General features: G+C 45.9%; 1 protein-coding gene across 2 annotated transcripts in view; it reads left to right on the forward strand.

The window, feature by feature from the left end:
- The first annotated feature begins 12,617 nt into the window (after positions 1-12,617).
- The window catches only part of IL33R (interleukin 33 receptor), a 42,878-nt gene continuing 38,099 nt past the window's right edge, over positions 12,618-17,396 (forward strand). Inside the window, exon 1 of one of the 2 annotated variants that reach the window (XM_075917375.2) lies at positions 12,618-12,775. In XM_075917375.2, coding sequence (XP_075773490.2) covers positions 12,720-12,775 — 56 coding nt within the window. In that variant the 5' untranslated portion in view covers positions 12,618-12,719. Of the gene's footprint in view, positions 12,776-13,128; positions 13,357-17,396 lie in introns of those variants that run through there. The other variant, XM_075917376.2, reaches the window with a different exon arrangement.

Consider the following 17,396-nt stretch of genomic DNA (forward strand, 5'->3'; position numbering starts at 1 on the left):
AGCCAAGACTCCAGGCTGGGTCACCCAGGGGTTTGGGCCGTCCCTCCCTTGCACAGGCCTGCTGGTGTGTGTGCGTGAACACAGAGGGCATCACGGGGGGGAGGGGCCTCCAAGGGAGCGCACACTAACCCTGCCTTATCTGATGTGTTCCCCTGTATTTCTCTGCACCGTCCATGCCATCAATGAAGTCCTGCTCCCGAGAGTCATCTGCCTGTGCAACATCGATGCTACGGTGGCCGGCTTCGCTGCCCTTGGGTTCCCCAACTGTGGGGGAGCCCTGGATGCAACCCCCATCCCCATCTGTGCCCCGGAGCATTGAGCGGCCCATTTTATGAACAGAAAGGGGTATTTCTCTATCGTACTCCAGGCCCTCGTGGCCACTTCCTGGATGTTTATGTGGGCTGGACCTGCAGGGAACACAACTCCCGCATCCTCTGCAACTCTGGCCTGTTCCGCAGGCTGGAGACGGGCACTTACTTCCCCCGGCGGGAATTTACTGTCGGGGATGTGCCCATGCCCATCTGCGTCGTGGTAGACGTGGCCTACGCCCTGCTGCCCTGGCTAATGCGGCCCAACACGGGGCGGCCGGACCACAAACAGTCCCAGTTCAACAACCGCCTCAACCGGGCCAGCAACCAAGTCGAATGCACCTTCGGGCGGTTGAAAGCCTGGTTCCGTTGTTTGCTCACCCGTCTTGAGATGGGTGAGTGGAATGTCCCGGAGGTAGTGGCCGCATGCTCCACAACCTCGTGGAGCAGAGGGGGGAGGCCTTCCTTCCAGCATGGATGGCAGGTGAGGGCCAGGCCTTCGAGCAGCTCCGCACAGCTGCCATCCGCCAGGCTCACCAAGATGGGGTGCGCATCCGGGAGGCTCTCACGGACATGTTCTCCCAGGCCCCAGAGTAGGGTCGCCTCAGTCTCCCTCGACATCTCCCTCCCATCCCCAACCCTCCTCTCCTCCCCGTACCTCCCAATAAACAGCCAACACAGTTTTTTTGGAAAACAAAAGTCAACTTTTTATTTACAAGGGGGAGGGGGCTCTGAACTGGGAAGGGGAGGAGCTACTGCTGGGAGGGATGGCTCCTGCGACTGCTTTCTGTGGGGGCGGACCTTCACATGGGGGCCAGGCTGCATTGAGGTGGGCAGGAGGGGCAGGAGCAGAGGGGCCATTGCAGGAGGGACAGGGACAGGGACAGGAGCAGGAGTGGCCATTGCAGGAGGGGCAGGGACAGTGCTAGGGGAGGGATTGCGGGTGGATGGGGCACGGCCATGCCGTAGTGCACGGCATGGCCTATATGTGCTGCGAGGGCAGTAATACCCTTGCCCAACCTATCACTGTAGGCCTGCAAGTGGCGCCAGGCCTGCTGGTGACACTCCAGGTCCGCCTCCACCCGCTGAGTGATGGCTGCCTCGATTCTTTCAATGGCCTCAACATGCTGCCGAAGCAGATGGTCCCAGTGCCGGACCCGCCGGCTTCGGGGCTGGGTGACTGGGGAAGCTGTCGCTACGACGGGACTGGAAGGTCTCCCGCTCCTGCTCGGTCCTGCTGCAGGGAAGAGAAGAAAGGATGGGCCACCAGCCCCACACCTCATGTCTTCCACCCCTGAGCCCAGGTGACACCACAGTAGTGTGGCTTGGGCCCACTCGGTTACCCCCCTCCCCCCGTGTTGTATGTTTGCATACAGGACCGCCCCTGGAGTAGGGTCTTCCTCCATGTACTGTAACCACCGGTCTGTATCTTGGCCCCTTGGAGGGTGGGAGGGCTCTTGTGTTGTGTTAACCTGTGGAACTCCCTGCTGGTGGAGGCTGTGAGGCTTTGGGTTAATCAATGGTGTTTGACAGGGAGCGAGATGAATCTCCACATAGTGCCTAGGAGCACATCTGGCAGAGGTGGTCTGGGCTCTCAGATCCCCATCACGTGGGATGTCTCCTGGACGGAACCAGGGGTGACTGGGGAGTGTCCCATCCTTGCAGCAAAACTCAGGTGGCCCTAGGGCCGGCCTGAGCACTTCCCCCCTCCCCCTCCCCCTCCTCCCCTCCCCCTCCCACTAGCCCTCACACACGTAGCCCAGGAACATGTGTGGCCACAGTGGGGACTTCCCTCGGGGGGCCAGTCAAGGCACCGGGAGCAGGCGAGGGGCTCAGTGGGGGCCATACTCACAGGGCTGTGACGCTGCGGTTTCCCCAGGAGCAGCTGGCTGTGCCTCACAGCCAGGCATGGGACAGTGTGCCGTCCTGTGTGCTGCACCCTTGAGGAGGTGCGGGCTCTGGCCTGAACCCCTGGGGCCTTCCCCCCAGTCCCGCCAGATATGTATGAGCAGCATGGTCCCAGGCGTGCCCTGGAGCTGCCTGCCATGGCCACATGCCGCTCGGTCACCAGGCTGCACGTGGTTGCACGTGCTGCATACTGCCTAATGCTACACAGCATGCATCTCACATGGCCTGAGTGACGTGCTCTACCCCTTCCCTCTTTGGGTGCCTGGCTCCCCCCCGCCCTTGTGAGTACAAAGTGCAACACTCACCAGTGGATCCTTCCCTGGCCTCCGAGAATGCACGGGAGACATCGGGGCTGTCGGAAGGGGCCCGGTGCTGGCCTCGTCCTCTGACCCGCTGGCGGTGTCTCCTCCTTCCCCCGACTCACTGGTCCTGGTGATGGGGGGGGGGAGGGACGGAGAGGGTGCACGCTGGTGTCCACAGGGACGGACGGTCCCTGGGGTGCTGGCTGGTCCAGGATGCGGTGGAGCCATTGGTAGTGAGGGCAGGTGTCAGCTCCTGCCCCCTGGCCCTCTCTGGCCCGGACATAGCCCAGGCGCAGTTCTTTGACTTTAGCCAGGACTTGCTCGAGGGTCCGGGCTGGATGTCCCTGCTGGGTGAGCGCCTGGGCCATGCGGTGAAAGATGTCTGCATTGTGACGCCGGGAATGGGTTTCGTGCAGGGTCTCCTCCTCCTGCCAGAGGTCCAGGAGGACCTCCAGCTCTCCTGGGGACCAGGATGGGGCCCTCTGTTTCCGGTCCCTTGGGGCCTCTTGCGCTGGGGGCACGGGTGGTTTTTCACCCTCTGGAGCTGCCATTGTGCTCTGGGGTGGCTGTTGGGGACGGCAGGGGCCGCATGGCAGAGCTCTGGCCAGAGGTCACACAAGGGCTTCTGCCTCGTGGCCTCTGCAAGCAGCATCTACTTTTAAGGGGTCTCGGCTTACCAGGAAGTCAGGTGCTGCCTTGCAGCTACGGAGCGTCCAAATGGCCACGAGGGCTTTTTTCCGTTTAGCCTGCTTTTGCGCAAAATGTCTTAGCTGCCTGTCTACACTGGCCCTCTTGTGCAAGAACAGTTGCGCAAGAGGGCTTATTCCTGAGCGGGAGTGTCAAAGTATTTGCGCAAGAAGCACTGATTTCTTCCATTAGAACGTCAGAGTTCTTGTGCCTGTGTAGACAGGCGCAACTGCTTTTGCGCAAAATCTTGCCAGTCTAGACGCACCCTCTCTCTTTACTCACTACACTTCAAAACAAGAAAATACAGGATATATATATATATATATGTATAAATAAAGAATTTAACTTGCTACAATATTAAATATGATTATATATATTATCCTACATTACTAAACCTACACTACAAATATAAAAAAGAATAAAACTTTCAATCCCACAGCTGGAGACCAGTTAAAATGAAGGGATCAGTTAAACATCAGCAGGCACTTGGGTGTGTTACAAATTCTTATAATGAGCCATAAAAACAGCGCTTCTGCTAAATCCATCATTTTTAATAACTGGCAGAGACATGAATGTAAATTCCCACACTCCAGCTGTGTCTAGACTGGCCACTGTTTCCGGAAAAGCAGTTGCTTTTCCGAAAAACCTTGCCAGCTGTCTACACTGTCCGCTTGAATTTCCCCAAAAGCACTGATGATCTCATGTAAGATTGTCAGTGCTTTTGCGGAAATACTATGCTGCTCCCATGCGGGCAAAAGTCTTTTTCCGAAAAACTTTTGTGCAAAAGGGCCAGTGTAGACAGCAGAGATTTGTTTTCCGCAAAAAAGCCCCGATCACAAAAATGGCGATCGGGGCTTTTTTGCGGAAAAGCGCTTCTAGATTGGCACAGACGCTTTTTTGCAAAAAGTGCTTTTGCAGAAAAGTGTCCTGCCAATCTAGATGCGCTTTTCCGGAAATCATGCCAGTGTAGACGTAGCCTCCTAGTTTGAATGTGATGTGCAGATCTAAGGGTACGTCTACACTACAACGTTAATTTGAACTAACTTAGTTCGAATTAGTTAATTCGAACTAAGCTAATTCGAACTAACGCGTCTAGAACTAAAAACTAGTTCGAATTAGCGTTTTGCTAATTCGAACTAGCAAGTCCACATTGAGTGGACCCTGAACAGGGCTTAAGGATGGCCGGAAGCAGTGCTGGCAGGGCATCAGAGGAGGACTTAGAGCGTGGAGATGCTGTCTCAGGCTAGCCGAGGGCTGCGCTTAAAGGGTCCCGAACCCCACCCCGGACAGACAGTTCTCAGGGGTGCCCCACTTGCAAAGCAGTCCTGGCTTGGATTGCCCAGAGTACCCACACTGGGCACATCATAGCACTTGGCCATCAGCACTGCCATCTGGGAAGAAGGGGCAATTGGGGGACTGCAGGAGAGCTTCTACCCCCAGAAACCCATAGAGCCAGCCCAGTCCTCCCCATCGGGGGCGCGTACCCCATTCCTCCCTCACCTCCTTCCACTTACCCTTCCCTAGCCCCCTTCTTATTGATGTACAAAATAAAGATAACGTTTCTTCCAACATTGACTCTGTCTTTATTGAACAAAACTGGGGGAGACTGGGAAAAGGAGGTGGGAGAGGGGAAGAGAAAGGCTGGGAGAGGGGAGGGCAACTAACATGATCAGGGGTTGGGAACAGGTCCCATATGAAGAGAGGCTACAGAGACTGGGACTGTTCAGCTTAGAAAAGAGGAGATGGAGCGGGGACAGGATAGAGGTCTCTAAAAGCAGGGGTTGGGTGGAGAGGGTGCATTCAGAAAAGTTCTTCCTGAGTTCCCATAAAGAAGGACTAGAGGACACCAAAGGAAAGGAATGGGTAGCAGGCTTGAAACTAGTAAGAGAAAGTTGTTCTTCTTGACAAAGCAAATAGTTAACCTGTGGAACTCCTTGCTGCAGGAGGCTGTGAAGGCTACAACTAGAACAGAGTTGAAAGGGAAGTGAGATCAAGTCATGGAGGTTGGGTCCATGGAGTAGTCTTAGCCCGGTGGTTGGAGTGGTGTCCCTGCCCAAAGTTTGTGGAAGACTGGAGAGGGATGGCACGAGACAAATGGCTTGGTCGCTGTCTTCGGTCCATCCCCTCCAGGGTCCCTAGGGTTGGCCGCTGTTGGCAGACAGGCTACTGGGCTAGATGGACCTTTGGTCTGACCCAGTACGGCCATTGTAAGCTCAGGGTCGGGGATAATCAGTGGACCCCCTTGATTATCATGCACACCTGCTCCTGGGTGGCCAGGCTGGCAGCTCTCCTGCCCTAGCTGGCCACTTTCCTGCGCCTAGTGCAGAGATCGTGGACGAGGTCCACGATGTCCGCACTAGCCCAGGAAGGTGCCCGCCTCTTGCGGTCCCGGGCAAGCTCCCGGGAGCCACCAGCCTGGTCCCGGGAAGAGGGGGTGGGCTGGGGGACATCGGGTGGGTGGCTCTGTGCCGTGCCAGGTGCAGGGTCTGCTGGTTGGGTGCTGGCAGGCTTGCACCTGGCACGGGCACCGTAGCCAGCCCGTGCCCCTTTAAGGGGTCCGGGGCCGGGAGGGGGGCAGTAGAGTTTCCCTGGTGTTGGCCAGAGTGGCTACCAGGGAAACCTGGGGAGGGCTAGCCTCCCACTAGTTCGAATTAAGGGGCTACACAGCCCTTAATTCGAACTAGTAAGTTCGAACTAGGCTTAATCCTCGTGGAATGAGGATTACCTAGTTCAAACTAAGCGCTCCGCTAGTTCGATTCAAATTCGAACTAGCGGAGCGCTAGTGTAGCGCCTATGAATGTTAGTTCGAACTAACGTCCGTGAGTTCGAACTAACATTGTAGTGTAGACATACCCTAAGTGAGGTGAGGAGTCAGAGGCCCTAGACAAATTGGGCTAAGAACTGTACACAGCTATTGCAAAAAGATAGCATCTGCCCCCAGAGAACCTATAAATTTAGGAGGGAGGGATAGTTCAGTGGTTTGAGCATTGGTCTACTAAATGCAGGTTTGTGAGTTCAATCCTTAAGGAGGCCATTTAGGGATCTGAGGCAAATCTGTCAAGGATGATTCATGGTCCTGTTGTGAAGACAGGGGACTGGCTTTGATGACCTTTCAAGGTCCCTTCTAGTTGTAGTAGATAGGTGTATTTCCATTCACTTTTTTAAAAACATTCCCCTCCCCTGCCTCTTCACACTGGTCATAGACTCTGCCAGAAAGAGCCATTAGTAGTTACACCACCTACACAACACTGACCATGGAATTTAATCCTGTGATTCCTACATCTGGAACTTCTGCATGGTCCAGAGCATGTCTGTTAGAAAGATATCCAGTCTTGCTAAACCTCAGGAAGGGAATCGTTCTGATGGACTTCCTCAGATTCATCAGATGCTCACTGGATGTGCAGATGTTACTCATCAGCAGGCAGCTGCTTCCTTGCTGAACATGCAATCTACATTGGGTAAAATCCTCGCCCAACTGAAATTAGTGGGAGTTTTGACATTTGACTTCAGTGGGGCCAGGAAGTCATCCCAGCTCTCTGACCATTTGCAGTTCAATTCTCCTTTCCTCCTAAGCTCCACCCCACCGCACCCTCTAATGGGCCCTTGTAACTAACAAAGGCTGGGGCAGAGAATGGGGCATGCCAAAGTCCAGCCTGTCAGAGCCTGGGCATTTGGAGAGAGCTGGAGAGCAGAATTTACTGGCTGATCTGAAAAGTTCCATTACTTTCCCCTGGAAATAGGTTATGAGAAATAAAGGGAACAGCTGTTTTTGTATTTATTGTGTGTAATTCCAGAGAGGTTCTGAAAGCATGTAATGTACTGTAGAATTTGTGGAGATTGTGGTTGTTTAGCTGAGGCTAGATGCTACTGCTGGGCCATCTGTGGCACAGTTGTCTCCGGCTTCGTATTTGGTACAGCCAGAACCAAAGGGGAATTGGTGAGAGGGTGAAGTCACTGTGCATCTAACCTGAAATGCAGGAGGCCTCGCACTCCAGACCCAACCTTGTATTGTGTATTCAGCTCTTATGTCAGTCTTGGAATGGAAGTAAGGTGAGAATGGTGCTAAGATGGGTGCTACAGTATAGGCTGCTTTGCTATATTGGATATATTTTGGTTTTAAAATTTCTGGTTTATTTTTTCTTCAGCTTTTGATTTTGGGGAAGTTCCTGATTCTGTGATTGGATCGTTAATTATGTCAGCAAAGCCTCTTCAGGATTCTGTGGAAATTATACAATTACTATGAGCAATAACTACATCATAAAGGATAACACTAACTAGATTAGTATTTGGTTTGGAATGTTTCTCGGAAGAGAGCATTTTAGAACTACGCCCAGTTTATAACCAAAATAATATTCTCCAGACAACTTTAAGGAAAGATACTCAAAAGCGTCTAAGAATTTTGGGACATCAATTTTTAGATGACCAGTCTGAGGCATTGGCCAAACTCTGAACACATCTTTTTATAGTAAATATCACTGTGCTGCCCTGCTTCCAATGTAAGTAAATCTGCTGCAAACTCAATTTATAACCCACCAGGTGAATGAAGCAAAGGTAGAAGTGTTATTTTCTTCCACATTAAAAATGTCACCAGAAGTTTCTGTGTATCTATTTTGTGAAGCATCCACATTTTAATTCTAGAAGCTGAAGAATTTCCAGGCATGTAACTGATTATTTTGGCTAAATTCAGGGCAAATCCTGAATTGTAAACAATTTAAGGTGTATATACCCCAGAGTGCAGTTACTTTATCTGCAACCATATTATGTGCATTCAACCACCATCAATGAATAAAATGGCACCATAAAAACCATAGTCAAGGGTTAATTTGAAAACAAGTTGTCATTGTCATGGTGGCATTCTCGGAAATGCTTCCAGTTCCATGCACAGAACCAGGTAGGCAGGCAGAGCTTCAGAGTCTCAATGCGTGGATGAGTTGATGGTGTAGGGAAGAGGGGTTTGGATTTATCAGGAACTGGGGGCACTTTTGGGAGAGAGGGAGCCTATACAGGAAGGATGGGCTCCACCTAAACCAGGGTGGAACCAGACTGCTGGCACTAAGCATTAAAAAGGCTGTAGAGCAGTTTTTAAACTAAGAGATGGGAGAAAGCTGATTGGTGCAGAGATGCACGTAAATTGGAGGGAGACTTCTCTTAGAGGAGAATCTGCTGATAGAGATTCTCTAAGCTGTAGTCAGAAAGAGAGGAGGGGAGAGGAAAAACCATGGGCCAGAGCAGACAAACAACCACATATAAAGGAATCCAATGTAACAGGGAAGGGCAGACAAATAAGCAGTGGCAAATTTTTAAAGTGCTTCTACACAAATGCTAGGAGTCTGACTAATAAGATGGGTGAACTAGAGTACCTCGTATTAAAGGAGGAGATTGACATAATAGGCATCACTGAAACCTGGTAGAATGAGGAAAATCTGTGGGACACAATCATACCGGGATATAAAATATATCGGAAGGATAGAGCAAGCCGGGTGAGTGGTGGAGTGGCACTGTATGTGAAATTTAATGTAGAATCAAATGAAATAAAAATATTAAATGAATCAACATGTTCCATAGAATCACTATGGATAGTAATTACATGCTCCAATAATAAGAAATTAGCAGTAGGGATATATTACTGACCACCAGACCAGGACAGCGATACTGACATTGAAATGCTGAAGGAGATTAGAGAGGCTACCAAAATTTCTCAGTGGCTTAAATGACTGCTTCTTGGAGCAGCTGGTGCAGGAACCCACAAGGGGAGAGTCAATTCTCGATTTAGTCCTGAGTGGAGCGCAGGATCTGGTTCAGGAGATAACTATTACAGGACCGCTTGGGAATAGTGACCATAATATAATAACATTTAACATTCCTGGGATGGGAAGAACACCTCAGCAGTCCAGCACTCTGGCATTTAATTTCAAAAAGGGGAATTACACAAAAATGAGGAGGTTAGTTAAACAGAAATTAAAAGGCACAATGACTAGAGCCAAATCCCAGCAAGTTGCATGGAAACTTTTTAAAGACACCATAATAGAGGTCCAACTTAAATGTATATCCTACATTAAAAAACATAGCAAGAGACCTAAAAAAGAGTCACCGTGGCTTAACCACCATGAAAAAGAAACAGTGAGGGACAAAAAGGTATCTTTTAAGAAGTGGAAGTCCAATCCTAGTGAGATAAATAGAAAGGAACATAAACACTGTAAAATCAAGAGTAAAAATGTAATAAGAAAAGCAAAAAGAGATTTTGAGGAACAGCTAGCCAAAAACTCAAAAAGAAATAACAAAACGTTTTTTACGTACATTAGAAGCAGGAAACCTGCTAAAAATCCTGTGGGTCCTCTAGATGATCGAGATATAAAAGGAGCAATCAAGGACGATAAAGCCATTGCAGATAAACTAACTGATTTCTTTGCTTCAGTCTTCATGGCTGAGGAAGTTAGGGAAATTCCCAAATCTGCACCGTCCTTTGTGGGTGATGAATCAGAGGAACTATCCCTGACTGAAGTACCATTAGAGAAAGTTTTGGAACAAATAGAAAAACTTAAAGTTAACAAATCTCCGGGACCGGATGGCATTCATCCAAGGGTTCTAAAAGAACTCAAATGGGAAATTGCTGAACTATTATCTGTGGTTTGTAACCTATCCTTTAAATCGGCTTCCGTACACAATGACTGGAAGGTAGCCAATTTGACACCAATATTTAAAAAGGGTTCTAGAGGCGATCCTGGCAATTACAGACCGGTAAGTCTAACTTCAGTACCGGGCAAATTAGTCGAAACAATACTAAAGAATAAAGTTGTGAGGCATATAGAAGAACATAATTTGTTGGACAAAAGTCAGCATGGTTTCTGTAAAGGGAAATCATGTCTTACTAATCTATTAGAGTTCTTTGAAGGGGTAAGCAAACAAGGAGAAAATGGGGTCCAGTAGATATAGTATACTTAGATTTTCAGAAAGCCTTTGACAAGGTCCCTCACCAAAGGCTCTTGTGTAAATTACATGGCCATGGGATAAGAGGGAAGGTCCTTTCTTGGACTGAGAACTGGTTAAAAGACAGAAAACAAAGGGTAGGAATAAATGGTAATTTTTCAGAATGGAGAGGGGTAACTAGTGGTGTCCCCCAAGGGTCAGTCCTGAGACCAATCCTTTTCAACTTATTCATAAATGATCTGGAGAAAGGGAAAGCAGTGAGGTGGTAAAGTTTGCGGATGATACCAAACTGTTTAGGATAGTCAAGACAGAAGCAGACTGTGAGAGACTCCAAAAAGATCTCACCAAACTGAATGACTGGGTAACAAAATAGCAAATGAAATTTAATGTGGATAAGTGTAAAGTAATGCACATCAGGAAAAATAACCCCAACTATACGTACAGTATGATGTGGTCTAATTTGGCTATGACAAATCAGGAAAGAGATCTTGGAGTTATCATGGACAGGTCTCTGATAACTTCCACACAGTGTGCAGTGGCGGTCAAAAAGGCAAATAGGATGCTAGGAATTATTAAGAAAGGGATAGAAAATAAGACACAGAATATCTTACTGCCCCTGTATAAAACTATGGCACGCCCACATCTTGAATACTGTGTACAGATGTGGTCTCCTCATCTCAAAAAAGATATCTTGGCCTTGGATAGGGTTCAGAAAAGGGCAACTAAAATGATTAAGGGTTTGGAATGGGTCCCATATGAGGAGAGGTTAAAGCGAGTGGGACTTTTCAGTTTAGAAAAGAGGAGACTGAGGGGGGGATATGATAGAGGTATATATAATCATAAGTGGTGTGGAGAGGGCAGATAAAGAAAAGTTATTTATTAGTTCCCATAATAGAAGATCTAGAGGACACCAAATGAAGTTAATGGGTAGCAGGTTTAAAACTAATAAAAGAAAGTTCTTCTTCACACAGCGTGTAGTCAACCTGTGGAACTCCTTGCCAGAGGAGGCTATGAAGGCTAGGACTATAACAGAGTTTAAAGAGAAGCTAGATAATTTCATGGAGGTTAGGTCCATAAAAGGCTATTAGCCACGCGATAGAATTGGTGTCCCTGGCCTCTGTTTGTCAGAGGCTGGAGAGAGATGGCAGGAGACAAATCGCTTGATCATTGTCTTTGATTCACCCTCTCTGAGGCACCTGGTGTTGGCCACTGTCGGCAGACATGATACTGGGCTAGATGGACCTTTGGTCTGACCCAGTACTGCCGTTCTTATGTTCTAAAGCAAGTTCAAAGTTAGCTACAGTTTGTGATAATCAGAATCGAAGAAGGGGACAGGTGTCACATAAACAAATAAAACTAGAACCCTTAAGGTGTGTCAACACTGCACTGTTATTTTGGAAATATAACAATGCAAGCGTCTACATAGCAATTCCATTATTTCAAAATAATATCGAAATAATAGGCAGCTTATTCCAATTTCTATAAACCTCATTCCATGAGGAATAACTCTGTTTGGTAGTGAGAAAGTACAGCATAATGCCTGAATAAGGCCGTTAGGGGTCAGTGCAATAGGAAAGAACAAAGTCTCTCATCCCCAGGGTTGGTAAGATCTCATACTCAAGATGCACCTTCAACTTTGCTCTTCTCTTGAGCGGGAGATAGTTCTGGGGCTTTGGTCTGACAGGCCTGAGTGTGGGTTTGGTTTTCAGGAAGCTGCTCAACAGTCATGCCAAGTTTCAGCATTGCCTCATTGCTATCTAGCTGCTTTGGTGGCCTGCATCTTCTCCACGGCAGATTTTGCTTTCCTGGGTAACATTGGCTGCACCTGGGTAACACCTACTGCACCTCCATCCACCACCTCATCTCACAAACCCTGTTCCCTGTGCTCTCTCAATGACTGCTGGTCATTTCCTCAGGCTACCTCCCAGACTGCTCTTTCCCACAGCAGAAACTGCCACTCAGAGGCTCCCTTTAGCATCTTCCAGCCTTCTCTTGTAGCTGCACAACTGTTCTGCTTTCTCCTCTTTGCTGTAGGAGATCTCATGGCTGCTTGCCTCATTAAAAAGCAGCTCCTGCTATTCCAGCTCTTCCTCTGGTCATTTCTTAGGTCTTGCTGCCTGGCCAGCCTTTCTCTAGTTCCTCTTCTGTGCTCCCTCCAACCTCTTTCTGTTCATGTTTTTGGTCCCCTATCTGTCATTGCTTTTTTGGTTGTTAATTAAAGTGAATCATTCAATGCCTTTTATTGGCCAAGTGCACCCCTATCCTTTTCTGCCAGAAGTTTATGGGAAAGGACGCATAGTAACTAGCCAAGCAGGCTTATTACATTATTATACAAAAACTTTTAAAAGTTGCTTTACTTGTTGTATGTAGTGATTAGTAATGCAAGTAGTGTTTTTCTAGTTAGTGGAGACCACATCAGATAAGCACTGATTACTAAGCATTTTACGTGTCCATTAACTGATAAATTCTATAAAGTGGGAGGTACCTTGAAATGAGGTTGCATATCTTGTTCCTATTGGCATGAATTGCAGAAGCAAGTATATAAAGTTTCCACTAATCTCTGGCATGTTGTGTAATAGAGGAATCCATGCAGAGGACCAGTCATACCAACCCTGCTGAGTCTCTCCATTCTGAATTGTCCAGGTAGGTTCAATTTCTATATTAACATTTAAATTTAATTCAGTGTGTGAAGGAGAGTCAAATTAAAGATCACACACAAATAATTAATGACCATGCTGTAAGAGCCATTCCTTTGGCATAAATAATTTTATCATCATACGTGATCCTTTATTTCTGATGTAAACAATGTTGAAGAAAAAGGACTCCAGATTTGTGTGGAATACAGGTAACTTTGTAACTAAAATGAAAGACTACCCTTGAAATTTGAAACTATTTGTCCCTATTTCCCTAGTTAAACATTTACTTACAATTCAAATATAGGAAAGAAGCTTCTTGTGGTTTTTATAGCACTATATTTTCCACATTGTGATACCTATTTCAAAATATTGCATTAGTACAATATGTATTGCATTTGTGCTAATATAGTTATGTTTTAATGGTGGACTTTCTGAACTTTACAATGCAGTGTTGATTATTGTGGAAAGAACTGATTCCCTTCAGAGGTATTCCATAAGTATAATGCTGTGCTCGTTATGTTAAAGTGTCATTTTCTGACAGAGGGAAAGCTTTGTGGATTGCTACAGGCTGAAGATAACATCTGGAAGGTAAATGGGTACTCATTATGAAGGCTTCTAAAATTCCTTCGCATTATGGGTATCGTCTGGTATTTTATATCAAAGGCTCATAAAATATTGCTTATAAGTAAATGACTTTAGTATTAATTTTCAGTTTTTCCTTTTAAGAAATGTATACGTTTTATAATGTTGAGTCATATTTCTAAACAATATTATATATAATATCCATATGCATTGCCAATATGCAGTTTTGGGAAACAGCTAATAACTGTGTGTGGTAACACAGCTATATAAGCAATATTACTTCTGTAGGCAACTACTCTTCTATAACACAATAGCAAGGCAGCTGAGGCTACTTGCTGCTTTGCAGGGTCAGACACTTCATATCTGTATTTTCAGACATTAGAACTAGACTGTCTCCTTTACAGTCTAAAAGTTTGGATAGTTGAACCCAGAAAGATATATGTCTTTCTCAGAACATGATATTTATTATTAGTATCAAAGGAAGGTTGCAGCAAGGCTGTTGGAGAATAACAGGAAAAGCTTTTATCTAGAGACTTGAAATTTTTGGCAGGATATTATGGAAATAAATCTATTGCATAAGTGTTTTTCCAGGAAACTCTTAGATAGTTTTTATATTAACATATTGTAAGTTCCAAATATATCTGCAAAAGGGGAAGAAGTTCATATTTGAATCCTTCATCACACTCTTTTAAGAGATTCCACAAATGTTTAAGGGTCCAAAGTTAGGCTGCATCTGTCCCTCAGCAAAGATACAGGAACCATTTGCCCAGGGGCCTGACTCCTCACATCTGATGCCCAATCTGATGCCTCACATCTTGATGTACAATGATATTCACTTGTGCACATTTAGCGTGATATGATACTAAATGAAAATGGTAGCATTTTACATCTGCTGTGCTCTCATCCTTCGCCTGAGGTGTAAATGATTGCACAAGGTATCAGGTATTGGAGAACCGGGTCCCTATTGTCATCAATGTGTTTAGACATTGGGAATCCTTGGTCACACTTTTATTGAGGTCATTTGTAGATTTGCCATTGGCTTTAATGGAAAATGAAAACAGAATCAAGTTTTTTATTTTAAATTTCTGTACAAGGTGTGTTTTGAAAAAACTTTTCTAACTATAACTCAACAAGTGCGGTATATGAATCCCCATCATACTGAAAACTGGTGCCAAAGCAAACCCAATGAGGTTTAAGAATGTAGTGTTATGGTGCAGTGAAGAAGCAACACTGTGGCTACAATTATTTGGAGAGAATTTGCCCTTGCAATGCTGCTATTTTACATCCACTCTGATGATGTAAACTGATCACAAACCCAGAAGCCTATGGACTTGTCTACACTATAGAGTCTGTGCCAATACAGTAATGTTAGCAAACCACCTTAGTGTAGATGTGGTGTATGCTGGCCAAAGGAGATCTTTTGTTGGCAGAGATTCACCACCCGTGTAAATGACCCTGGCTATGTCAGCAAAACACTATTCTATCAGTACAGCTGCATCTCCACCAGGAGTTTTGCTGGAATAGCTGTACTGGCTGGGGTGGGTGATTTCCCCTCTCCCCACCCCCCCCATGCTCCTACCCAACTTGGTTATGGAAGCAAAACTTTGAAGTGTAAACCAAGTCCTTGATAACCCTTTTCTGTGACACTATTATGTGTCTAAAGAAAGTACATAAAAACATAAGAACTGTCATACTAGGTCAGCCCAAAGGTCCATGTACCCCAGTATCTTGTCTTCCAACAGTGGCCAATGCCAGGTGCCCCAGAGGGAATTATCAGAATAGACAATCATCAAGTGATTCATCCCTTTTCACCCATTCCCAGCTTCTGACAGAAGCTAGGGACATCATCCTTGCCTATCCTGGCTAATAGCCATTGATGGACCGAAACTCTATGACTTTATTTTTTAAAGTACAGTACTTTTGTGAGGCAATTGTTCCTTAATTGGAAGGTAGAAGGGAAACCAGCAAAATAGAGACAATGGATTTCAGGAAGGCGGATTTTGGTAACCTCAGAGAGCTGATAGATAAGGTCCCGTGGGAATCAAGACTGAGGGGAAAAACAAAAACAACTGAAGAGAGTTGGCAGTTTTTCAAAGAGACATTGTTAAGGGCCCAAAAGCAAGCTATTCCGCTGCATAGGAAAGATAGAAAATACAGCAAAAGACCGTCTTGGCTTAACCACGAGATCTTGCATGATCTAAAAATTAAAAAGGAGTCATATAAAAATGGAAAGTAGGACAAATTACAAAGGATGAATATAGGCAAACAAAACTGGAATGCAGGGGCAAGATTAGAAAGGCAAAGGCACAAAATTAGCTCAAACTAGCTATGGGAATAAAGGGAAACAAGAAGACTTTTTATAAATACATTAGAAGCAAGAGGAAGACCAAGGACCTGGTAGGCCCACTGGTCAGTGAGGAAGGAGAAACAGTCACAGGAAACTTGGAAATAGCAGAGATGCTTAATGACTTCTTTGTTTAGGTCTTCACCAAGAAGTCTGAAGGAATGCCTAACATAGTGAATGCTAGTGGGAAAGGGGTAGGTTTAGAAGATAAAATAAAAAAAGAACAAGTTAAAAATAATCTAGGAAAGTTAGATACCTGCAAGTCACCAGGGCCTGATGAAATGCATCCTAGAATACTCAAGGAGCTGATAGAAGAGGTATCTGAGCCTCTAGCTATCATCTTTGGAAAATCATGGGAGACAGGAGAGATTCCAGAAGACTGGAAAGGGGCAAATATAGTGCCCATTTGTAAAAAGGGAAATCAGAACCCAGGAAACTACAGATCAGTTAGTTTAACTTCTGTGCCAGGGAAGATAATGGAGCAAGTAATTAAGGAAATCATCTGTAAACACGTGGAAGGTGTCAAGGTGATAGGGAACAGCCAGCATGGATTTGTAAAGAACAAATCATGTCAAACCAATCTGATAGCTTTGTTTGATAGGATAATGAGTCTGGTGGATAAGGGAGAAGTGGTGGATGTGGTATACCTAGACTTTAGTAAGGCGTTTGATATGGTCTTGCATGATATTCTTATCAATAAACTAGGCAAATACAACTTAGATGGGTCTACTATAAGGTGGGTGCATAACTGGCTGGATAACCATAGTCAGAGAGTATTTATTAATGGTTCACAATCCTGCTGGAAAGGTATAACTAGTGGGGTTCCACAGGGGTCTGTTTTGGGACCAGCTCTTTTCAATATCTTCATCAACGATTTAGATATTGGCATAGAAAGTACGCTTATTATGTTTGCAGATGATACCGAGGTGGGAGGGGTTGCGACTGCTTTGGCGGATAGCGTCATAATTCAAAATGATCTGGACAAATTGGAGAAATGGTCTGAGGTAAACATGATGAAGTTTAATAAAGACAAATGCAAATTGCTCCACAGGAACAATCAGTTTCACACATTCAGAAATGGAAGCGACTATTTAGAAAGGATTATGGCAGAAAGAGATCTAGGGGTTATAGTAGACCACAAACTGAATAGGAGTCAGCAGTGTGATGCTGTTGCCAAAAAAGCAAACATGATTCTGGGATGCATTAACAGGTGTGTTGTGAGCAAGACATGAGCAGTCATTCTTCCACTCTACTCTGTGATGGTTAAGCCTCAGTTGGAATATTGTGTCCAGTTCTGGGCACCACATTTCAAAAAAGATGTGGAGAAATTGGAGAGGGTCCAGAGAAGAGCAACAAGAATGATTAAAGGTCTACAGAACATGACCTATGAAGGAAGCTTGAAACAAATGGGTTTGTTTAGTTTAGAAAAGAGAAGACTGAGGGGGGACATGATAGCCATTTTCAGGTATCTAAAAGGGTGTCATGAGGAGGAGGGAGAAAACTTGTTCATCTTGGCCTCTGAGGATAGAACAAGAAGCAATGGGCTTAAACTGCAGCAAGGGGGTTTAGGTTGGACGTTAGGAAAAAGTTCCTAACTGTCAGGGTGGTCAAACACTGGGATAAATTGCCCAGGGAGGTTGTGGAATCCCCATCTGTGGAGATATTTAAGAGTAGGTTAGATAAATGTCTATCAGGGATGGTC

The sequence above is a fragment of the Pelodiscus sinensis genome, chromosome 1 (assembly GCF_052426305.1).
Source record: "Pelodiscus sinensis isolate ZL-2025 chromosome 1, ASM5242630v1, whole genome shotgun sequence".
Classification (NCBI taxonomy): domain Eukaryota; kingdom Metazoa; phylum Chordata; order Testudines; family Trionychidae; genus Pelodiscus; species Pelodiscus sinensis.